The 25,039-nt window shown below is 40.7% G+C and overlaps 1 protein-coding gene across 16 annotated transcripts in view; it reads right to left on the bottom strand.

Annotated features, from left to right (window-relative positions):
- The window catches only part of LARS2 (leucyl-tRNA synthetase 2, mitochondrial), a 344,490-nt gene that overhangs the window by 108,561 nt on the left and 210,890 nt on the right, over positions 1-25,039 (bottom strand). For all 16 annotated transcript variants that reach the window (XR_009155147.1, XM_058183693.1, XM_058183694.1 and 13 more), the window contains 2 exons: positions 2,120-2,302; positions 487-656 (listed from right to left, as the gene is read on the bottom strand). Coding sequence is in view for 15 of the 16 variants with exons in the window: in XM_058183693.1 (XP_058039676.1) it covers positions 487-656; positions 2,120-2,302 (353 nt within the window). In the remaining variant the exon portion in view is untranslated. The remainder of the gene's footprint in view (positions 1-486; positions 657-2,119; positions 2,303-25,039) is intronic.

Raw genomic sequence — 25,039 nt, 5'->3', positions numbered from 1 at the left:
GCAAACAATTGAGAACCGGCTGAATTTCACCTGTGCTTCAGAGTTCTGGATTACCACCCTTCATGATGAAGGGAAACAGAGATGAACTGTGTGCCAGATTGTGGAAGCTAGCACTTCTTGCTATATTACATCTAGCCTTGTTACATATGTGACATCCTTATTACCAGGGGCGGATTCCAAAACCCGTCACTACCGGTTCGCTTGAGGATGCATGTGTGCTTGCACATGCGTGCGACGCTTCTGCTGGGCAGGTGGGCAGAGCCTCCCACCACCACTAGTTCGCCCAATTCAGGCAAACCGATAGCAACTCATCACTGCTAATTACCCATTATAGAACCACACCAATTTCCCTCACTTTAGAAAGGTGTTTTACTATAGAAATGCTGCCTAAATAAGTACAAAATATTACATCTCTGTTGCAGTTTGATGTTAACCATCAGTTAAACATTGCTAACAGGTTTGGAATAGGCAGAATCTCTTTCCAACCTCAGAGACAGTGAAGTTTTTCTGAGTCCAGATATGTTTGGCATTCAGTTTTTCTTTCTGGTTAAGTAAGTGAGGAGAGGGTAGAGGGCCAGAATTTCTGGCTTCTATAAATTTAGTTGCTAGGTGCCAGATGCGAGTTTGCCATCGTAACACTCCAGGAATTGCATCAGCTAAATGAAAAACGATAGGAGAAAAAAGTTTACATTAGCTCATGTTAAGATAGCAATTTCAGCTAGGAAACAAGAAAAATAATAATGAATAGTTCTGCCCTTCTTTACTAATCAGTCATTAGTGCCAGTTTTTAATTTTAGAGCAATTAGATATATTCTTATTTAATTGGAATAAAATGATATTCAACTTGTTTTATGATAAAGTAGCTATTCATTGTATTTAAAATATTCTGATTTTTTCTTTCTTTCTTCAGGCTTATAGTTTAGTGCTAGGAACCTTTTACCAGAGCTGTCCCCTGTAAAGTTAGATAAAAAGAGATGTCTAAACAAAGTGCTCTCTTACTTTGGAAATCAGAAAGAAAAATACAGATACAAGTAGTGCTGCTTGCAGAAGGAAAATAAGGCATTCTGCTTTTCTGTAGAATTAAAGAATATGTGCTTATAACAGTTCAGATCCTCATATCTGAGTTGCTTCTTGATAGATCTTCTTCAACATTTCTGCATAATCACTGAAAACAATGGTTCTCCCTCAATCTTTGTACCCTCTAGGAGCATTCCTATTATGTGAATATTGAGGATCCTTCTACTTTTCTAACTAATGGCAAAGTGCAAAAATCTGTCAGCCAATGCCTATTCATACACATTTGTTATGAAATAAAAAACAACGTATCATAAGTGGGGAATACAGCCATCCTCAGATTGATCAACTAAGATGAGGAAGGAATGATGGGACTAATGTCACCTCATGAGGAAAATGATCCCCAGGGAAGGAGTTGATAAGAAGTCAGTCAGCAAGCAAATAATTCCTCCCCCCAGTTCCATGAGGATTATTGGGTTAACTTGTAAAATTAACTGACTCATCTATGACCCTTGTATGGGTTTGTACGGACAAAGAAGAAACAATATTGGTTCAGATAAATGAAGGAGTTGTACATAGAAAGAATCTAAATTGATACATTCTGTCAGCAATCCAAAACACACAACTTCAGGGAGTTACATTTATACTAATATTAAATCCTTCTTTCAAAAACACATCTGCTTCTGTTTTCAGTAGCATTCAAAATATCTTCAAAATAAAAATCACATACACTCTAATGACTTTTTCCCAGTGTGCTGAAATGAGCTGGAATATTTGATGACTGAGAATTAAGGCAACTGAATTCATAACATACTTGGAAGCTGCCAGCTTGGGGAAGGCTGACATAGAACATTTGTGCCTGGCAAATATTTGGAATGGAAAAGGCCCAGAAAGTGTGTTTGGGCCACAGGTTAGAGGTTGCTAGAAAGAGAAATTGATGTCTTCCTATGGCAACTCCTAAATAGCACAACTATAATTAACAAAGTATAAAAACAGCAAAAAGATTTAATCTGGGAATTTTATCTGCATTTTGAAAGTATAAAAAGAATTTTGCAAATATACCAATTGATAGCGGAAGAATTTGGGTTTTAAGAAGGATTCTTACTCTTTGCTTCCCACAAGATGTCCTGCTCTGGAGGGGCAGTAAACAAGATGTATAGACGGACTGTATCAATTCCATACTTCTGAATTATATCTTCAGGTTCAATTCCATTGTATTTGGATTTGCTCATTTTGTCCCATGACACCTGCACTTTCTCTTTGCTTTTTGCATGAATGGGTTCAGGACCTAAATATATACATCAAGAAAAATGTAAGATACAACCTCAGAAACATTTCACATTAAGAACCGATTGCTTTAAATCCTTTGCTGTACCCATGTTCAAAATTAAGATTATCTTCAGTTAAGCAGGTTGTAGTCATGCTGACTGAGTTTAAAGGAATTCCTCCTTGGAGGAATTAAGTTTGGAAGGCAGCTCTTTTGAATCCAAAATTGGATTCTTTATTTTCTTCTAGGTATTTTTACTTATGCAAATTAGATAATGTTTGCAAGCTATTATACATAGAGATATTAATTTTTCTTACTTCAAATTCATAATTTATTTATTATTTATTTATTTATTTTATCACATTTATATACCGCCCTATCTCCCAGGGGACTCAGGGCGGTTCACAGGCAAGTAAAAAGCACATATAAATACAGACTAAAATAACAGTTAAAAAACTTATTCTACATGGCCGAATTATTAAAAGCAATATAAATAATAAAACCCATTTAAAACCAGTATAAATTTAAAATCTAATCCAGTCCTGCGCAGATGAATAAATGTGTTTTAAGCTCGCGACGGAAGGTTCGGAGGTCCGAAGTTGACGAAGTCCTGGGGGGAGTTCATTCCAGAGGGTGGGAGCCCCCACAGAGAAGGCCCTTCCCCTGGGTGTCGCCAGACGGCACTGCCTAGCCGACGGCACCCTGAGGAGTCCCTCTCTGTGAAAGCGCACGGGTCGGTGAGATGTATTCGGTAGCAGTAGGCGGTCCCGTAAGTAACCCGGCCCTATGCCATGGAGTGCTTTAAAGATGGTTACCAAAACCTTGAAGCGCACCCGGAAGGCCACAGGTAGCCAGTGCAGTCTGCGCAGGATAGGTGTCACACGGGAGCCACGAGGGGCTCCCTCTATAACCCGCGCAGCCGCATTCTGAACTAACTGAAGCCTCCGGATGCCCCTCAAGGGGACCCCCATGTAGAGAGCATTGCAGTAATCCAGACGAGACGTCACGAGGGCGTGAGTGACCGTGCATAAGGCATCCCGGTCTAGAAAGGGGTGCAACTGGCGCACCAGGCGAACCTGGTAGAAAGCTCTCCTGGAGACGGCCGTCAAATGATCTTCAAAAGACAGCCGATCATCCAGGAGGACGCCCAAGTTGCGCACCCTCTCCATCGGGGCCAATGACTCGCCCCCAACAGTCAGCCGTGGACTCAGCTGACTGTACCGGGATGCCGGCATCCACAGCCACTCTGTCTTGGAGGGATTGAGCTTGAGCCTTTCTCCCCATCCAGACCCGTACGGCTTCCAAACACCGGGACAGCACTTCGATAGCTTCGTTGGGGTGGCCCGGTGTGGAAAAGTACAGCTGGGTGTCATCAGCGTACAGCTGGTACCTCACACTGAAGCCACTGATGATCTCACCCAACGGCTTCATATAGATGTTGAACAGAAGGGGCGAGAGAATCGACCTCTACGGCACCCCACAAGTGAGGCGCCTCGAGGCCGACCTCTGCCCCCCTGTCAACACCGTCTGCAACCGATCGGAGAGATAGGAGGAGAACCACCGATAAACGGTGCCTCCCACTCCCAATCCCTCCAACCGGCGCAGCAGGATACCATGGTCGATGGTATCGAAAGCCGCTGAGAGGTCTAATAGGACCAGGGCAGAGGAACAACCCCTATCCCTGGCCCTCCAGAGATCATCCACCAATGCGACCAAAGCCGTCTCAGTGCTGTAACCGGGCCGGAAACCGGACTGGAACGGGTCTAGATAGACAGTTTCATCCAGGTGTAGGGGAAACTGATATGCCACCATACTCTCTACAACCTTCGCCGTGAAGCGAAGGTTGGAGACCGGACGATAATTACCTAAAACAGCCCGGTCAGGAAGGCTTCTTGAGGAGGGCCTCACCACCGCCTCTTTCAAGGCGGCCGGAAAGACTCCTCCAACAAAGAAGCGCCGTAACGCCTGGAGCCAGCCTCGTGTCACCTCCTGAGTGGCCAGCACCAACCAGGAGGGGCACGGGTCCAGTAAACACGTGGTGGCATTCAACCTACCCAACAACCTGTCCATGTCCTCGGGAGCCACAGGGTCAAACTCATCCCAAACAATGTCACCAAGACCACCCTCAGACGTCCCACCTGAATCACCGCAATTTTGGTCCAGACCGTCCCGAAGCTGAACGATTTTATTGTATAGATAACCGTTAAACTCCTCAGCACGTCCCTGTAACGGGTCATCCCGCTCCCCCTGGTGAAGGAGAGAACGAGTCACCCGAAACAGGGTGGTTGGGCGGTTATCTGCCGACGCAATGAGGGAGGAGGCGTAGCAACACCTCGCTTCCCTCAGTGCCACTAGGTAGGTCCTATTATAGGACCTCACTAGTGTCCGATCAGCCTCTGAACGGCTAGACCTCCAGGAACTCTCTAGGCGTCTTCTCCGGCGTTTCATCCCCCTCAGCTCCTCGGAGAACCAAGGAGCCGGTTGGGACCTGCGCCGGGTCAGAGGCCGCAAAGGCACGACACGGTCTAAGGCCCCCACCGCGGCCCGTTCCCAAGCAGCGACAAGTTCCTCAACCGTGCCGTGAGCCAGACCCTCAGGAAATGGCCCAAGCTCCGTCCGGAACCTCTCCGGGTCCATCAGGCGCCTGGGACAGAACCAATGTATTGGCTCCATCTCCCTGCGGTGTTGAATGGCGGTCAGAAAGTCCAGGCGAAGGAGAGAGTGATCTGACCATGACAAAGGTTCAGTGACTATTTCCTTCAAGTCCAGATCCTTCAACCACTGACCAGAGATAAAAATCAAGTCCAGTGTGCCACCCCCAATGTGAGTAGGGCCATCAACTACTTGAGTCAGGTCCAAGGCCGTCATGGAAGCCGTGAACTCCCGAGCTGCTGTCGATGACGAGCCGGAAGATGGCAAGTTAAAGTCCCCCATGACTAAAAGTCTGGGGGTCTCTACTGCCACCCCAGCAAGCACCTCCAGGAGCTCGGGCAGGGCAGCTGTCACGCAGCAAGGAGCCAGGTACGCGATCAGCAAGCCCATCTGACACCTATGACCCCATCTCACAAAGAGGGATTCACACCCGGCAATCTGAGGTACAGTGGTCTCCCTCAGCTCCAGGTTCTCTCTAATCACAACCGCCACCCCCCCACCCCTACCCTGAGCCCTCGGCTGATGGAATGCACGGAAACCCGGTGGGCACATTTCAACAAGGGGCACGCCCCCTTCAGTGCCCAACCAGGTTTCCGTAAAGCCTATAAGATCCGCGGCGCCCCCCTGAATAAGATTGTGTATTAGGGGGGCCTTATTGACCACGGACCGTGCATTGCATAACATAAGCCGAAGGCCCAGGCTCTGAGGGTCTTGACCATCCGGGGAACGGGACAAGTCAGAGGGATCGGGGCGTGCAATCGCCTGTAAACATCGAGCGCACGCCCCCACAAAACGATATGATCCCCCACTTCCGCCATATCTGCCCCTCCCACTTACCGTACAAATAGGACCACCCTCACTAGAAGGAACACACTCCCCCCCATAACCTCCGAACCTAATAAATGACCGCCGCGAGCATACGCAGGAACTGGCTCCCCACCCGATGGGCTACCCCCAACACCCGCCCTAGCCCTCCCACCCCTTAAAAATGCCCTATCTAAAAAAACCCAAAGGCTCTTTTTCTTCGCATGCCACCTCTGTGGATCCCAAGACCCGTCATTGAGGCCGGCCCTTGATAATGAAGTGGGCCATTCCTGCGAGGCGGGGGCACCTCGCAGGCGCAAGAGTTCCAATGCAGAATATCGCATATATAATAACTAAAGGCAAGGAGGCTCCAGTGACGTCACCCTCCTGCTGGGTGCTCAAACAGAGCACTCCGTGTTAGAAGATTGTAAAAGTCAGTGAAACAGAAAATAAATCACTGTTCACTGAGCTTAGCATAATCTCTGGGTGAAAGAGGTTATCAGAATTGTGGAAGAGTGGCAGGTCTGACAGGGGGTTTGCTCTCAAGAGCGAATTTTCCTGGATTTATGACCCCACCGAATTCCACTCTTTCCAACTTCAGCACGCCCCTGTTTTTATCAGGGAAAAGGAGAGGAATGTCGCTTCTGCTCCAGAGGACTTATTAAATTGATTGATATTCCAAGCAGACGGGAATTTCACAAGCGTTCAATCTTTGCTGCAGAATCAGCACGGCAAGTACCGACTCCCTTTTTGAAATTTGAAACCTTTCTTTGTCTTTGATTAATTGACTTTTAAAATGGCGTCTAAAAGTGAAAGTAAAAATTTTTTAGTACGATGAAGCAGCGTTACTTGTGGATTGTTACAAACGGAGTTTTTATACTGAAAGGAGGAAGGAGAGTTATTAACTTTGAATGCCTGATTCTTTTGAAGACAGAATGGCAGCTAAACCTTTAAAGCCTTCTGGAAGAAGGGGATCTGAACCAAGTCTTGAGGAAATATTGAAAGAACAATTAAAACTTTCTGAAGATAGGCAAAAAGAGATGATGGAGAATTTTAATGCAAAAATAAGAGAAGATATTCTTATGGCAGTTCAAGGACTGAGTAAAAAAATTGAAGGATTGGAAGTGGAAATGCAACAGATCTCTCAGTCAAATAAGTATTTAGAAGACGAAATGAAAGGTGTTCAGAAAAAAGTGGATCAAAATGAAGATCAGGTTGTGATATTACAATATAAACTTATGGAAGGAGCTCTTAGAATTCGTGGTATGCGAGAAGAGCGTGGAGAAGACTTAAGAAAAATTATATCAGAAGCATTGGCTGAATTTATTGAAGCGGACCCCCAAGAGGTAGCTTACCAAATTGATAAAATATATAGAGTTAATTCTTGGATTGCAAGACAGAGAAAGCTTCCTCGGGACATTGTGGTTTATTTTGTGAAAAGGACTATGAGAAATCAAATTCTGCAAGTTTCATATCAGACAACTTTAAAAATTGGAGAACAGGAGTTGAAGGTGTTGAAAGAGATTCCTTCAAAGATGTTAAGAGACAGGAAGGAATTTGCTTTTTTTACACAAGAACTTAAAAAACATCAGATTCAATTCAGATGGGAGGTGCCAGTTGGACTGACACTATTCTATCAAGGAAGGAGATATAGAATTGACACGGTTTTAAAGGCAAAGGATTTTCTTTCTACAGTTTTGAAAGTCGAAATAGAAGTGATAGAAAACTTCAAGAGACTCAAGAAGGCGTGGTGACCCAAGAGCCTTTATTGCTGCCAGTATTAGAGGAACCACAAGAGCAAAGGGTGACAAGAGGGCCCTTAAGCGTAAGGAGAACAACAGTCTCAAAGTAAAAGTCAGGATCCCATTATGGAAGCTGTGGGAGGAGCTAGACGGAAGATACCGGAGGAGGAGCTTCCGTTGTCTGCTTCAAAGCTTCAGGAGGCCAGTAATGGCAAATAGAATCTTGTCATGGAATGTTAATGGCTTGAATTCAGCTCAGAAAAGAAGGAAAATATTTCACTACTTGAAACAATTTAAAAATGATGTGATTTGTTTGCAAGAGACACATATAAAATTATCAGACCAAAAATATTTAATTAATTCAAAATTGGGTAACCATTTTGTTGCATCAGCTTTGGAAAAGAAGCATGGAATTGTTGTATATATCAGGAAGGATATACCAGCTAAGCTAATTGAGGCAGATATTCAAGGAAGATTTATTGCTATTGAACTGGTGATAGATGCAAAAGACTTTGTTGATAGGTATTTATGCACCTAATCAGCAACAAGAAAAGTTTTACAAAATGTTACATGAGAGGTTGACCCTCTGGGATTATAGTTCGTTTATTTTATTAGGAGACTGGAATGGAGTAATTGATACAAGAAGGATAAGAGAACCTCCTCCAAGAAGATACCTATACATGCAAAATTACCAAAATCCTTTTTGAAATGATGGAAGACTTTGAGTTTAGAGATATATGGAGGTTACGGAATCCAGATGAGAGAGATTTTACTTTTTTCTGATAGGCATCAATCTTTTTCACGCATTGATTTTATTTTAATTTCTAATGACTTGCTTTCTAGGGTGAAGAAAACGAAGATATTTCCGAGGTGTTTAACTGACCATAGCCCAGTATGGATGGAATTATTACAAGGGAAAAAAGGTGGTAGAACATGGAGGTTGAATGAAAATCTGTTTAGATATGAGGATAATGTAACTTATTGTAAGAAACAGTTAAAAGAATTTTTTGATTTTAATATGTACAAAGGGACACCTATAGGAACTGTGTGGGAAGCGAGCAAAGCGTTTATTAGAGGTTTATTGATTTATTTGGACAACAGGCAAAGGAATAATAAACAAAGGCAGCGTAGATATTTGGAAGAAGAAATTCAAAGGAAGCAACAGTTATTAATTCAAAACCCACAAGATCATAAACTTAAAGAGGCTATAAAAATATTACAGAGTCAATTTAATATGTTAATGGCAGACCAGGTGGCAACGAATATACAATATGCTAAACATAATACCTTTTGTAATGCAAATAAACCTGGGAGATGGTTGGCATATAATTTAAGGAAGAAACAGAAAGCACGTGTCATACAAAAAATAGAATATAAAGGTAAAGAGATATACCAACAGGATAAAATTAAAAGGCATTCTCAGAATTTTATACTGCACTATATGCAAAAGACAAAATATTGGATAGGGACATTTATGATTATTTGAAAGATTATAAGGTGAATATTCTAACATTAGAACAGAGGAGGAGCTGAACCGGCCGATAGCTACTGGAGAAATAGTGGAGGCAATTAAACAATTAAAATGGGAAAACCCTGGTACAGATGGTCTTACAGCAACTTATTATAAAAACACAGGATGAAATATTAGGCCCACTTAAAGAATTATTTAATCAGATACAATTAGGAGTGGAATACCCCGTCATGGAAAACATCTTTTATTTCACTGATACGAAAGAGGAGCAAGACTGCTCTAAACCTGGTAACTATAGGCCGATTTCACTTTTAAATAATGATTATAAGATTTTGTAAAATAATAGCAAATAGATTAATGTTAGTTTTACAACAAAGAATTCATACTGATCAATCTGGTTTTATAAAAGGGAGGCAGATGAGGAATAATGTTAGACAGATTATTAATATATTGGAATATTTGGAAAAGAAGAATACTTCAGCGGCACTTATTTTTTTGGATGCAGAGAAAGCCTTTGATCGATTGCATTGGGATTTTTTATTTAAATTAATAGAGAAAATGCAATTTGGAGACTGTTTTATTAGAATAATTAAAGCGATTTATGGAGAGCAAACAGCACAGATTATAGTAAATGGTAGTTTGACAGAAGTTATTAAGATTGCGAAAGGAACAAGACAGGGATGTCCCTTATCACCATTATTGTTTGTTTTGACTCTGGAACCATTATTAGATAAAATACGAGAATTAATGAAAAAAGAGGAATTAAGATTAGACAATATGAGTACAAAGTTAGAGCTTTTGCAGATGATGTAGTGGTTACGTTAACGAATCCTATAAATTCAAGTAGATTTTTGTTGGAAGTAATTGATAAATATGGAAAGGTATCAGGATTTAAAATAAATCAGAATAAAACAAAAGTGATAATTAAAAATATGTCTATACAACAGAAACAAAAACTAGAGGAAATGACAGGATTTGAGGTAGTAAAAAAGGTTAAATATTTAGGGTCTATATTAGCTCATCGAACAAGAAACTTTATAAGAATAATTATGACTTGCTATGGCAAAAAGTTCAGAATGATATGAGTGGCTGGAAGAAATTGCAGTTATCCCTATTGGGAAGGATTGCGGCTATTAAAATGAATGTGTTACCTAGATTTTTGTTTCTGTTCCAGATGATACCTATAATTAAAAAGGATAAAAATTTGGAAGATTGGCAGAGTGGGATTAATAAATTTATATGGCAGGGTAAAAAGGCGAGGTTAAAATGAAAATAATACAGGATTCACGGGAAAGAGGTGGTTTAAGAATGCCTAACTTTAAACTATATTATGAAGCAGTAACCCTTTCAGTAATAAGTGACTGGTTTAACTTAACAGAGGAAAGAATTTTGAATATAGAAGGTTATGACTTGTTATATGGATGGCATGCGTACTTATTTTATGGAAAAAAGTGGATAGGGCTTTTAAGAATCATGTGTTGAGAAGTGCTCTTTATGGTCTGGAATAAATATTCCTATAAATTAGACTACAAGATTCCTATATGGGCGAGCCCTAGACATGCAATAGAGAATATAAATATAGAACAGAAACAGGAAATGATTACATATAAAGAACTTTTGTATGCTGAAGGAGGTAGATTGCAATTAAAATCATTACAGGTATTAAATGAAGAAGGAGGAATTATACTTGGTTTCAATATGGGCAAATAAGTGCTAGATGGAAAGAAGATCAAAAATTGGTATAATGCAAAGGAGGAAAATTTAATAAAGCAAATTAGAAATCAGACCCAGGAGCATATAAAGAGATTGTATAATGTGTTGCTTGAAATAGATTCGAAAAGGATTTGGTAAAGGATTGTATGATAAAATGGGCACAGAATATTCAGGAACCAATAATGTTGGAAACATGGGAGAAAATCTGGGTTAGAAATGTTAAGTTTACACAAGCACAGAATTTAAGGAAAATTTTTATAAGATGTTTTATAGATGGCATTTAGATCCCAAAAAATTATCATGTATGTATCCTAATATCCAAGCGAAATGTTGGAGGTGTGATTGTGATGATGCTACATATTTTCATATTTGGTGGACTTGCAAGAAAATTAAGGTCTTTTGGATAAGAATTTGGTGGATTATTCAAAATGTACTGAAGAAGAAGATAAAGTTCCTGCCACAATTTTTCCTTTTGGGAATTATAATGGATTGTACAGGGATTGAGACTAAATTGATTTTGAACTTAATAACAGCAGCAAGACTGTTGATTGGACAATACTGGAAGAAAGAAGAGATACCTACAATAGAAGAATGGATATTGAAAGTTATTAATTTGGCTGAGATGGCTAAAATCTCAGCGTTTTAAAAGACAATACGCAGGAAAGATATTTAATTGAATGGAAAAATGGATTGATTATCTACAAAACAGATATCAGATTAAGAAATATCAGATTGCCTTTGAATAATATGAAAGAATTTTTATGTAATGTGAAGGGGGTTGGGAGACAAAAAGCTTGGCATCTGGTTATTTGCATGGGACTATACCTTGTGATTGACCCGGGAAGCCGGGGGGTGGGGGAGGGAGGGGGGTGTTTTGTTTTGTTTTTGGGAGGGAGGGGGAAAAAAGGGGGAAAAATGTTTTTGTTTTTTTTAAAACTCTTTCAATAAAAAAAATAACTAAAGGCATAAATAAGAGATAGAGGCCGACGAGAGGTAATAATGTCTAGGATGGCAGAGTGTAATGCCAAGTCCAAATGGATACCCATCCTTCAAATGGTGGCTGGCTTAGAGCTGGTAAAAGATGGAATAGTAGGCAGATATAGTCTGATGATAAAATTATTACTACTCTGCCCAACGCAGTCCTAAAATCCATAACCTGAAAGAGGTGGTACTTCTCTCCCCGTCAGCGGTATCACAGACGTTTCCCAATAGATGTTTCAGAATAGATGTTTCAAAAATAGGGCCCCCAGTAGATCACCAATCAGGCTCCAATCATCTTCCCCAAAAATTCCAGGAATAATCATGACCCAAGAGTCTCAACCGGCCATGTAAAGTGCATGATGACAAAATGCAGATGACAAATGTTACAGTTGACAGTGTAACATTATAGTCCCGGGAAGAAGCAGGCCCAGCTAGGCCTAATCAGGCCGAACTAGGCCAGGATACCTCAGCCCCCTCCCCACGTCTTTCCACAGAAAGTCTCAGAAAGTCTCAGGCAGGGGCCACAAGGAGGACCCTTCATAGCCCTTCACCCCAAGCCAAACCTGGGAGAAGACCTGGAAAGACCAGGAAGACCAGGAAGAGCCGGAACAGTCCAAAAATAATTCAAAACGCCAGATGTCCAAACGGGGAGAAGAAACAAGCCGCGGCCTTCTAGCAGCCAAATACCAGCCGCGGCCACGCCTCGCGCCCGGGAAGATGGTAAGATGACCGCCGTCCGCAGCTCGCCCTCCCCGGTCTCGTTCTCGGCAGCCGTGAGTCCGAGGAGGTCCACAGACCCCTCCCACGGCTGCCCGAGAGATGATACGCCTGACCGGGGGGCGTAGACCGCTCGGCAGACCACCTGGGCGTCGCCATCCCCTCCTCAATCGCCCGTCGTCGGCTCCGATCCCCTGTTACGCCGCCATCTTGCGCATGCGCAGAGCCTATTAATGTGCAAAAGAATTTGTTTCTTTAGATTTGAAGAGTGTAATAATTTAAAAAAATGTTTCTTGCACATCATTATCACAGTCCACCTTTCCTGTTATGGGTGGCTCTCATATGAAATATATTATCCCATGTAATGGTTATCTAATGTCCTACTTATAGCAATTCACTTCTGGTTTGTTCCTTGAATATCAGCCCCAAATGAGCTATGCTTTTATCAATATATAAAAATCTCACAAATTTCACAATTTAACTATCTGCAAAACCTTGATCAACAATGGTAGATATTATTGTGCATATCTATGGCAAAAGGTTTCATTTGTACAGCCCCATTTGATTAAATGTGAACTATATTTAAATGAAGGAAAGATTAAATATCAGACTTTTATCTCTGGTCAGGTATTCAACAATTGTTCCTGTCACATTAAATATATATATAATTTAGTAATAATTGTAAAGATTTCTGGACTCCATCCAAAGTTTTGGGGTTACTAGATATTATACTATTGAGCATCAGTTATATTTTTAAAAGCCAATATTCTTCACTTAGAAATACTATGAGCCAACTAGGAAATAGTATTTTAGGCATAAAATTGTTTATCAATCAGTAAAAGCATTCATTGTTGAACTATATCTCTGATAAATCAGCTAGCTCAAGGGGTTAAATAGTGTTATTAAGATCTGATAAATAACATTCTCTAATAAATACTAAACTTTTTACTAAACTGGCATTTTGATTTTGTCTGATTATTCTTTAGTGGATATAAAAAGTCTACTCCGCCCCGCATTCTTAAGATATTAAAAAAATCAGACAAAATTAGAATAGAATAGAATTAGAGAGTTGGAAGGGACCTTGGAGGTCTTCTAGTTGAACCCTCTGCTTAGGGAGGAAACCCTATACCAGCGTGTCAAATACAATTTCATTGATGGACGCATCAGGGTTGTGTTTGACCTCAGAGGACTGGGGTGGTCGTTGTTGGGGTGGTCGTGACCAGCCTGACATCACTCGTGTTGGGGTGCCTGTGGTGGCCTGAGCACTATGCCAGCAAAAATGGGTCCTGAGCTCCATTTCTGGCTGCAATGGCCGGCCTGCAACCCTCCGCCAGCGAAAACAAGCTTGGGAGAGCTGCCCACAGTCTCGCTAGCTACATTTTCACTGGCAGAGGCACCGTGGGCCAATCATTCGCTGTTTCCAGGGCAGCACCACGGGCCAGATCTAAGCACCCTGCAGGCTGAATCTGACCCCCGGGTCTTGAGTTTGACATCCATGCCCTATACCACTTCAGACAAATGATTATCGAATCTCTTCTTACAAACTTCCAGTGTTGGAGCAGTCACAACTTTTGGAGGCAAGTTGTTCCACTGATTCATTGTTCTAACTGTCAGGAAATTTCTTCTTAGTTCTAGGTTGCTTCTCTCTTTAATTAGTTTCCATCCACTGGTTATCTTGTCCTACCCTCAGGTTCTTTGGAGAATAGCTTGTGTCAGGGCTGCCACTGTTCAATTCTTAGGAATGAGAAATCCTTGGCTCCAAAGATTTAGAGACAAGTACTTTTACTACGGCGGTGGCTCAGAGGCTAGGGCGTTGAGCTTGTCGATCGAAAGGTTGACAGCTCGGCGGTTCGAATCCCTAGTGCTGCCGTGTAATGGGGTGAACTTCCATTACTTGTCCCAGCTTCTGCCAACCTAGCAGTTTCGAAAGTACATAAAAATGCAAGTAGAAAAAATAGGGATCACCTTTGGTGGGAAGGTAACAGCGTTCTGTGCGCCTTTGGCGTTGAGTCATGCCGACCACATGAACACGAAGATGTCTTCAGACAGCACTGGCTCTTCAGCTTTGAAACGGAGATGAGCACCATCCCCTAGAGTTGGCAACGACTACACATACGTGCGAGGGGAACCTTTACCTTTATTTTTACTACGAACAAGCTGAATGCAAACAGTTTCAAGCAAGCTCTGAGGCTCAGAGCGGGAACAGCACTTTGAAATACAGTATACAGCCCAGCCTCCTTGTAGCTAGACAACCAGAGGCCACTGCAAATCAGAGCCAACTGACATGGCCTTGAAAATAATCGCAGTTATATATATAAAGAAGGATATATCAGCAAAATTAATTGAGATGGATAAGCAAGGAAGATATATTGCTATTGAACTTTTGTTGGAGGGAAAGAAGACATTATTAATAGGAGTTTATGCTCCGAATCAACAACAAGAAATTTTTTTCAAGTTTTTACATAAAAGAATAGTATTTTGGGATTATAAATCATATATATTAATGGGTGATTGGAATGGTGTGTTGGATACTCAAAAAGACAAAAAAAGTTTAAGGAAGATTTCAAGCAGAGCGAAATTACCAAAGACTTTTTTTGAAATGATGGAGGACTTGGAATTAAGAGATATTTGGAGAGAACATAATACAGAAGAGAGGGATTTTAACTTCTTTTCTGACAGGCATCAATCATTTTTGAGGATTGATTTTATTTTGATTTCTAATGATTTGTATTCTAGAGTGAAGAAGACTAAGATTAGTTCAAGAACTCTATCTGATCATAGTCCGGCTTGGATTGAATTTGATCGGGAAAAGAAGGCTAGGAGATCATGGAGGTTGAATGAGAATTTGTTTAAATATGAACAAAATGTAAATGAATGTAAAAAGCAAATGAAAGAATTTTTTATTATGAATATGAAAAAAGAGACATCTATAGAGATGATTTGGGACGCTAGCAAGGCTTATATGAGAGGAAATCTTATACAAGTGAATATTAAATACAAAAATAAATTGCAGGAAAAGAAAAAAGAATTGGAAGAGGAAATTAAAAAGAAAGAACAGTTATTGATAAATAGCCCAGGAAATAGTAAAATAAAAGAATCAATAAATATATTAAGAGGTCAGTTTAACATGTTGATGGCAGATCAAGTAGCAATTAATTTACAATATATAAAACATAATACGTTTAATAATGCTAATAAGCCAGGAAGATGGCTTGCCTATTTAATAAGGAAAAAACAGAAATCACGAACGATTGATAAAATAGAATATAGGGGTAAGGAAGTTTATCAAAAGAACTTGATTAAAAAAGCGTTTTTAGAGTATTATAGTAAGTTATATACTAGAGATATGATTGATGATACAGAGATAGAAAGATATTTACAACAACAAAATATTTGTGAGCTTACAGAAAATCAAAGAGAAGAATTGAATCAATTAATTACTTCAGAGGAAATTTTGTTAGCAATTAAGTAACTTAAAAACGGTAAAGCACCAGGTGCAGATGGTTTAACAGCTGTTTATTATAAAAATTTACAAAATGAGATGGTTGAACCACTTAAAGAGTTATTTAATAAAATTCAAATGGGAGGGGATGTTCCCCCTTCATGGAGGACAGCTTTTATTTCGTTAATACCGAAGGAAGATCGAGATGGTATTAAAGCAGAGAATTATAGGCCTATATCACTTTTAAATACTGATTACAAGATATTTGCCAAGATACTTGCTAATAGATTAATGCCAGTGATGAATCAAATAATTCATAATGATCAGTCAGGATTTATTAAGGGTAGGCAGATGAGATATAATGTGAGGCAAATTGTAAATTTACTTGAATATTTGGAACGAAACAACCAAGTCTCAGCGGCACTCTTTTTTTTTTGGATGCTGAAAAAGCCTTTGACAGATTGGATTGGCAGTTTTTGTTTAAAGTAATAGAAAAAATGCAATTTGGGGATTATTTTATCCATGCAATTAAAGAAATATATCAGAAGCAAACAGCACAAATAATAGTAAATGGTGGGTTAAAATTGGGAAAGGGACGAGACAGGGATATCCCCTGTCCCCATTACTTTTTATTTTAACTTTAGAAATTCTTCTGAATAAAATACGTGGTTCCGATCGAATAAAGGGAATTAGAGTTAAACATCAAGATTATAGATTAAGAGTTTTTGCAGATGACTTGGTTGTTACTGTATCCCAACCAATATACTCAGCTACTGGTTTAAAAGATATAATTGGTCATTATGGCAAAGTATCTGGATTTAAGGTGAATCAACAAAAGACCAAGATGATAACTAAAAATATGAATATACAACAAAAAGAAGAGTTAGAAAGAACTAGAGGTTTTGAAATCGTTAAAAAGGTTAAATATTTAGGAATATATATTACAGCTTCAAATGTCAAATTATACAAAAATAATTATGAGATATTGTGGCAGAAGGTATGGAAAGAAATGGAGAATTGGAAGAAGTTACAACTATCCTTGCTGGGAAGAATAGCGGCTATAAAAATGAATGTTTTGCCCAGGTTTCTATTTTTGTTTCAAATGATACCGGTACTTAAGAACAATATCAAATTACAGGAATGGCAAAAGGGGGTTAATAACTTTGTATGGATGGGCAAAAAACCAAGAATAAAATGAAAAATAATGCAGGACACAAGGGAAACGGGAGGGGGTCTTAAAATGCCTAATTTAAAATTGTATTATGAAGCAGTTGTCTTATCATTAATTACTGATTGGATTAATTTAACTGAGGAAAGAGTTTTGAATATACAAGGTTATGGTTTGTTATATGGGTGGCATGCCTATTTATTATATGATAAGAAAGTAGATAAAATATTTAAAAATAATATAATTAGAAATGCATTATTGAGGGTTTGGAGGAAATATCAATATAAATTAGATGGAAAGATTCCAATATGGGCAATCCCGAGACACATGATAGAAAATATAAATATATATCAAAAGATGGAGGTAGTTACCTATAAAGAACTCCTTTGTATGGAAAAGGGGGAATTACAGTTAAAATCCAGAGAAAAGATGGGGGAAGAAGGGAAAAATTATACATGGTTTCAATATGGACAATTACAAGCTAGATGGAAATTAGATCAAAAAATAGGTATTAAGCAAACTGAGGATAATTTGTTAAAACAAATGAGAGATCAAGGCCAACAGCATATTAAGAGGTTGTATAACGTATTAGTAGAAATAGACTCAGAGACTGAATTGGTTAAGGATTGTATGATTAAGTGGGCACAAAATTTTCAGCAACCAATAATGTTGGAAACTTGGGAAAGAATTTGGATGAGGAATGTTAAATTTATACAAGCGCAAAATATGAGAAAATTTTTATAAGATGTTTTATAGATGGCATTTAGACCCCAAAAAACTGTCATGTATGTATCCTAATGTACAGGCTAAATGTTGGAGATGCGATTGTGAAGATGCCACTTATTACCATATATGGTGGACTTGTAAAAAAGTTAAAGCATTTTGGATTAAAGTATGGTGGATCATGCAGAATATTCTGAAAAAGAAGATTAAGTTTACTCCACAGTTCTTTCTACTAGGAATAATTATGGATTGTACAGCTATAGAAACTAAATTGATTTTGAACTTAATAACAGCCGCGAGACTTTTGATTGCTCAATATTGGAAGAAAGAAGAATTACCTACAATTGAAGAATGGACACTCAAAGTATCAAATCTGGCAGAAATGGCAAAAATCTCTGCTTACTTGAAAGACTATACACAAGAAAAATATATTTTAGAATGGAAAATGTAGATTGATTATATTCAAAATAAGTATTAGATAAAAAAATATCGAATAGCATATGAGTAAATTTAAGAAATATTTTGTATTAGATATATTTCTGAAGGAGAGGGGAATTGAGAGTGTGATTAAGTGTGGAGTGACTAGAGATTATAATTTAGGATTTATTTTGGATTATGATTGTTAGTTTTGATACCCTGCATTTTGTTCTGGGAAGTGGGGTGGGGGATGGGGGGTAAGGGGGAGGGGAATTGGAGGGTTGAGGGTAGAGGATGAGTGATGGTTAATGTACAGGGATTATTGAAGATGTATAAATATAATTAATGTAGGGTCGGGTCTGTCCAGTTACCATTTTAGAACGGTGGGGAGGGAGAAAAGAGGAGAGAGTAGGAAGTAGGAAAGAGAAGAGAAAGGAAGAGGGATAGAAGAGGGGGAAGGAAGGTGTAGGGTGGAAGGAGGAGAGGATGTAGATAAGAGAAGGAGAGGAAGGTCTGGAAAGTAGAAGAAGGTAGAAGAGGGAAGAGTGTTAAAAAGGGGGGTGGTGACTAGGCAAGCCCGACTAATTGTATATAACTGTACATTGGATGAGCTGTTTGATATGATTGTAAAAATAAAACTTTTTTATGAAAAAAAAAGAAAATAATCGCAGTTGCAAAGCTGCAATGTAAAATTCCCTTCAGTTTTCTCCCCCCTATTTTATGGCAGCAAGCAACAGGCTGCAAGCAACATTTGGCCCCCTATAACAAAGACATTAGCCATACAAATTTATATGATTCCAATACATCACACCAAAACCAATGATCCCTTCAGGGTTTGTTGGGGCATATCCTATGGAAATTCTGGAGTTTAGGCACCCAGACATATTTAGCATCCACCCATTCGGACTGCATGGGGGGGGGGGGAGAGGATATTTCCAAGAAATGGGATATTCCTGTTTCCTGGAATCTAGAATTTCTTTAATTTCAAAAGGTTGCTCCCCTTCAATCAGTGGGTACAGAGGGAGTGTCAGATGCAGGGCGAAGGGGTGATACAGTTTCAGATTTCAACAAACTGAAATGAAATACAGGGTAAATATGATTTAGGTTCTTGGGCAACTCCAGCTGCACAGTGACTGGGAATGGGCTCACGTATTTAGGACCAAGTTTCTTAGATGGTTGGGTGCACTGTAAGTACTTTGTGAAGAGGTAAACTCGTCACCTACTTGAAAATCTTTTGGCCTCACATGTTTTTTTGTCAGCTTGTTTCTTATATGCCTGAAGTGCTTCCTCCAGTGCCTTACAGGCAACTGGCCAAGTGTTCTGCATTTGGGCTATCCATTCCGCTAAGGAGGGTACATATACTTTATTTTGAGGCAGCTCTGGCATAGCTACAAAATCCTGCCTGGAAGCCATCTTAAATGGGGTGAACCCCATGCTACTATGCACAGAATTGTTATATGCTACCTCTGCAAAAGGCAAAAGGTCAGCCAAATTGTCCTGTTGGTAATTAATATAGCACCTGAGGTACTGTTCCAGGACTGGGTTAGTTCTCACAAGCCCCATTAGTTTGGAGGTGATGGGAGGAGCTTAAGCCCTGGGTGGTTCCCAACAGCTTCAAGAATTCCCACCAAAACTGCGATGTAAATTGCACTCTTCTATTGGAAATAATGCGCTCAGGTGCACCATGCAACCTATACACATGTTGTACAAAGAGTTTAGCTAACATCTTTGCAGAGAGAATTTTGGGGCACGGAACAAAGTACAGCTGTTTTGAAAAAAGATCAGTAACAACCCCAATAACAGTGTTCCCCCCACTTTCAGGCAATTCCATAATAAAGTCTATAGATATTTATTTCCACGGTGCATGGGGGTTAGCTAGAGTTTGCAAAAGCCCTGTGGGTTTCTCCAGAGGTCTCTTTGCCACACCACAAACTGGACAGCTGGCCATATTGCTTTCAATGTCTTTCTTCAAGGAAGACCACAAAAAACCAAGCACAGGGTTTTTATAAATCCAAAATATCCTGCTGACTTACACTCACTGGCACCCTTTAATATGGTGTTTCTCAAGCTTGAGGGCACATATAATTTTCCCGACCCAAGCCAGTTCATCATGCATGGTTCAGTCATTTTTGTGAGTAGTAAGCCATTCATCAGCTTTTGGTGCTTCTTTGAGCTTCTCACATAGTTCATTTGGAATCTCAGACTATTCCTTCCCTTGAGCTCTAGTGGTTTTTGGGGCTGCTAGCTGCTTCAAGGGGATAACAGGTCTGACCACTTCAGCTTTAACACGGTTGTATTGGAGCAATCTACACAAAGCATCTGCCATAAAATTCTTCCCCTCGGGACATAATGCAGAGTAAAATTGAAATGATTAAAGTGTTGAGCCCAATGGATTTGTTTAGGGGATAGCCTGCTTGGAGTTTTCAGGGCTTCCAAATTTTTATGGTCAGTCCATACCTCAAACGGCATCCTTGGGTCTTCCAGGAAATGCTGCCGAGTGAGTGGGGCAGACCACATTGCATACGCTTCCTTCTCCCATATCGGCCACCTCTGTTCAGTCTTCTATTTCTTAGAAGTGTATGCACATGGCTGTAGCAACCCCTGGGCATTCCTCTGCAATAACACTGTCCCCACAGCTATATTACTCAAGTTAGCCTGAATTACAAATGGGGCATCTGGGTCGGGGTGCTTTAGCACAAATTCTTCTGTGAACAGTCATTTGAGCTTTTCAAATGCTGCTTGGCACTCCATGGTCCATTTAAGTGGCTCACCTGCTTTCGGCTTCCCCTCATCCTTAGTTTTTAAAAGGTTGGTGATTGGCAATGCGATCTTTGTAAAGGAAAGGATGAACTGTAGAAATTGGCAAAACCTAGGAAGCTTTGCAATTGCCTCCTAGTGTGGGGAGGGGCCCACTCTAACACTGCATTTACCTTTTCTGGGTCCATTTCCACTCCTTCATTTGAGATACGATAACCCAGGTAATCAATTTTATCTTGGTGAAATTCACATTTTGAAAGTCTTGCATACAGTTCAGCGGCTCAGAGCATTTTAAGGACTGTCCACATCAATTTCATATGTTCCTTCCTCATTTCAGTGTATATTAAAATAAATCCAATACACCAATACTCCCTTATACAAAAAGTCATGCAGCATGTCATTGATCAGTTGCATGAACACCATGGGGGGCCCCTGTAAGCTGAAAGAGAGCACCCAGAAAAGGAAACATCCCAGGGGACAATTAAACACAGTTTTCCATTTGTCAACCTCCTCCCTCGTGGTTGCCATGGTGCTGAGGTTGGATCTGCTGGATTGGTATGCCACAACTCAGTGCCCCTCCCCCCATTTGATGCACATTGTGCTCCTGGAGTGTTTCTTACACGTGAGTGGAAAGGATTCACCCCATCCGCTGGTCCTCCAGCATCGGTCCAGAACAAGATCAATCTCCACTTCTGCCACCAACACATACCAGCATTGTAGGGTGTGTGGGGCCTCGTGCAAGATGCAGGTGTGGTAGATGTCATCATTGAGGCCATCTTTGTTTTTTTTTAAAGTTTTTATTGGCTTTATTACAATGACACAACACAACACAAACATACATAACATAAGTGCTGTCCCGGTGTTTGGAAGCCGTACGGGTCTGGATGGGGAGGAACAGGCTCAAGCTCAATCCCTCCAAGACGGAGTGGCTGTGGATGCCGGCATCCCGGTACAGTCAGCTGAGTCCGCGGCTGACTGTCGGGAGCGAGTCATTGGCCCCGATGGAGAGGGTGCGCAATTTGGGCGTTCTCCTGGATGAACGGCTGTCTTTTGAAGACCATTTGACGGCCGTCTCCAGGAGAGCTTTCCACCAGGTCCGCCTGGTGCGCCAATTGCGCCCCTTTCTAGACCGGGATGCCTTGTGCACAGTCACTCACGCCCTTGTGACGTCTCGTCTGGACTACTGCAATGCTCTCTACATGGGGCTCCCCTTGAGGGGCATCCGGAGGCTACAGTTAGTCCAGAATGCAGCTGCGCGGGTGATAGAGGGAGCCCCTCGTGGCCCCCGAGTGACACCTATCCTGCGCCGGCTGCACTGGCTACCTGTGGCCTTCCGGGTGCGCTTCAAGGTGTTGGTGAATGTCTTTAAAGCGCTCCATGGCATAGGGCCGGGATACTTACGGGACCGCTTGCTGCTACCGAATACCTCTCACCGACCGTGCGCTCTCACAGAGAGGGGCTCCTCAGGGTGCCATCGGCGCGACAGTGTCGTCTGGCGACACCCAGGGAAGGGCCTTCTCTGTGGGGCTCCGCCTCTGGAACGAACTCCCCAGGACTTCGTCAACTTCCGGACCTCCGAACCTTTCGCCGCGAGCTTAAAACCTACTTATTCATCTGCGCTGGACTGGGTTAGTGTTTTAATGGGTTTTAATGGGTTTTAGTTCTAAATTTTAATTCTGGCCAATTTTAATAAGTTTTTTAATTGTATTTTAATTTGTATTTATAGTATTGTATTTTTACTTGGCTGTGAACCGCCCTGAGTCCTTCGGGAGAAGGGCGGTATACAAATTTAAATAATAAATAAATAAATAAATAAATAAATAAACACATAGTCTGTGTTTTCTTTTTACATGACGGTTTCGTTCCTTCAGCTTTCTGCTTCATACATTCCCTTTTTCCCTTCTTTTTTACTATCTTTGACTTTATTGTCCCTTTACATTTATATTTTACACATTTGTTATCTTCCCTTCTCCATCCCTTTTTTTCCTTTTCAGTTTTCCTATTCTCCAACCACTCGTCATTGAGGCCATCTTTTAAGCAGCCAATGAGGATGTCTTTGGACCATGTGGTCAACAGGCATGACAACTCTTGAAACTCCTGGGTGTCCGTGGCCACCGACTATTGTCCTTGGGTGATAATCTTTATCCAGATCCTAGCCCTGCATTCAGCCAAACCAGGGGTCGGCAACCTGTGGCTCTGGGGCTTCATGTGGCTCTTTGGCTGCTCTGCTGCTGCTCGCTGTCACTCTGTCATGGCAGTGGCATGGTCTGACCTTTAGTGCAGAAGCAAAGTGCCCGTGCACTTGCCTTTGCGCGGCAACTGCATTCCGCCTGGTACATTTGCTGTTGCCACCATCAAAGGCTGCTGGGAGAGAACGGTGAGGGCGGATCTTGCAAGGTGGGGGCCATCCCCCGAGCCTGGCCTTCCACCTCCCTTGTTGGCAGGGCCAAGAGAAAGAAGGGGGAGGCGTTGTAAGCCTTGGTTCATTTCGAGCCTTAGCTTTCCCCACTTCATCTCTGCAGGTTCAGGCTATTTGTTGACATTCTGCTCTAGTTATATGCCCCTCTTTCCACCTTTTATACTTGGCTTTGTTGTCTTTCAATTTATCAGAGTTCTTTATGCAGCCATGCTGGATTCTTTTGAGAACTGCTATTTTTTTTTCGTCATTGTGCTAGACTGAGCTTTTATAATCTCACTTTTCAAAAATTTCCCAAGCTTCTTGAGTTGTTTTTCCCTCGAGGTTTCTCATCCATGGAATCCTTCCCAAGATCTAAGTTTATTGAAATTAGCTCTCAAAGTCCAAGACTCTAGTTTGACTTTGTTCTATTGCTTGTGCTTGCATAATGTTTAATTCCAATATTGCATGATTACTCCCCCCCACCAAGATTCCTGTAGCTTCAACGCCTTCTATCATTTCATATCTGTTAGTGAGAATTAAGTCCAATATGGCTGGTCCTCTAACTCCCTTCTTAGTTTTGGGGAAACAAAGTTGTCTGCTAGATTTGTCAGGAAATTGATATTCCACTTGGTGCCTAGTTTGTCTCTCAGTTGATGTTAGGGTAGTTAAAGTCCCCCATTACTATTGTGATATGCTTCCTACATACTTAGTTAACTGACTAGCCAAAAAGTTCATCTATTTCCTCTGTTTGGTTGTGTGGCCTATAGTATACACCTATGGTAATGTCATTCCCTCCCCTTTTAGAATAGAATAGAATGGAATGGAATGGAATGGAATAGAATAGAATTTTTATTGGCCAAGTGTAATTGGACACACAAGGAATTTGTCTTGTTGCATATGCTCTCTGTGTACATAAAAAAAAAGATATGTTCATCAAGAATCATAAGGTACAACACTAAATGATAGTCATAGGGTACAAATAAGCAATCAGGAAACAATCAATATCAATATAAATTGTAAGGATACAAACAACAAAGTTAGAGTCATACAGTATTAAGTGGAAGGAGATGGGTGATGGGAACGATGATAAGATTAATAGTAGTGCAGACTTAGTAAATAGATTGACAGTGTTGAGGGAATTATTTGTTTAGCAGAGTGATTTTATATTGACTGAAATGCATTCAAGGCAGTTTTCATCATTGTTGTGCTCTATTTCTGTAGAGATGCAGTTATTTTTTATATATAATGCAACTCCATCACCTCTTTTTGGTCTGTTTCTTTTAAATAATTTAAATCCCTCTAGCAGTATGTTCCATTTGTGGATTTCATCCATAATGGCAATGATATCATATCTGCCCTCATTTACTTGAATTTCTAATTCACCGTTTATTCTTCATACTCTGTGCATTGGTGTATAAACATTGAGTCGTTTTTGACTGACCCTATTATAAATCACTTCAGAATTTTTTCCACCTTTAATATAACATACAAACTGTACAATTCAACTGAAAAACAAACAGATCTTTTAGGGGAAGAAATAAAAATAAAAAACTTACATTAAGTAGTTGCATAAGCATGCACAACCAAATTAACGTTTTGTTGAAACACTTTTTGATTTTATGACAGCATTCAGATTTTTGAGGATAGGAGCCCATCAGCATGGCACATCTTGCTTTGGGAATCTTTGCCTATTCTTCCTTCCAATCTGTCCCGTGTACAGCCCTCTTCAGATCATCCCACAGATTTTCAATTGCATTCGGGTCCAGCCTCTGG

This window comes from Ahaetulla prasina, chromosome 4, assembly GCF_028640845.1.
Source record: "Ahaetulla prasina isolate Xishuangbanna chromosome 4, ASM2864084v1, whole genome shotgun sequence".
Classification (NCBI taxonomy): Eukaryota; Metazoa; Chordata; class Lepidosauria; order Squamata; family Colubridae; genus Ahaetulla; species Ahaetulla prasina.
This window is presented reverse-complemented; position numbering and strand designations above follow the sequence as displayed.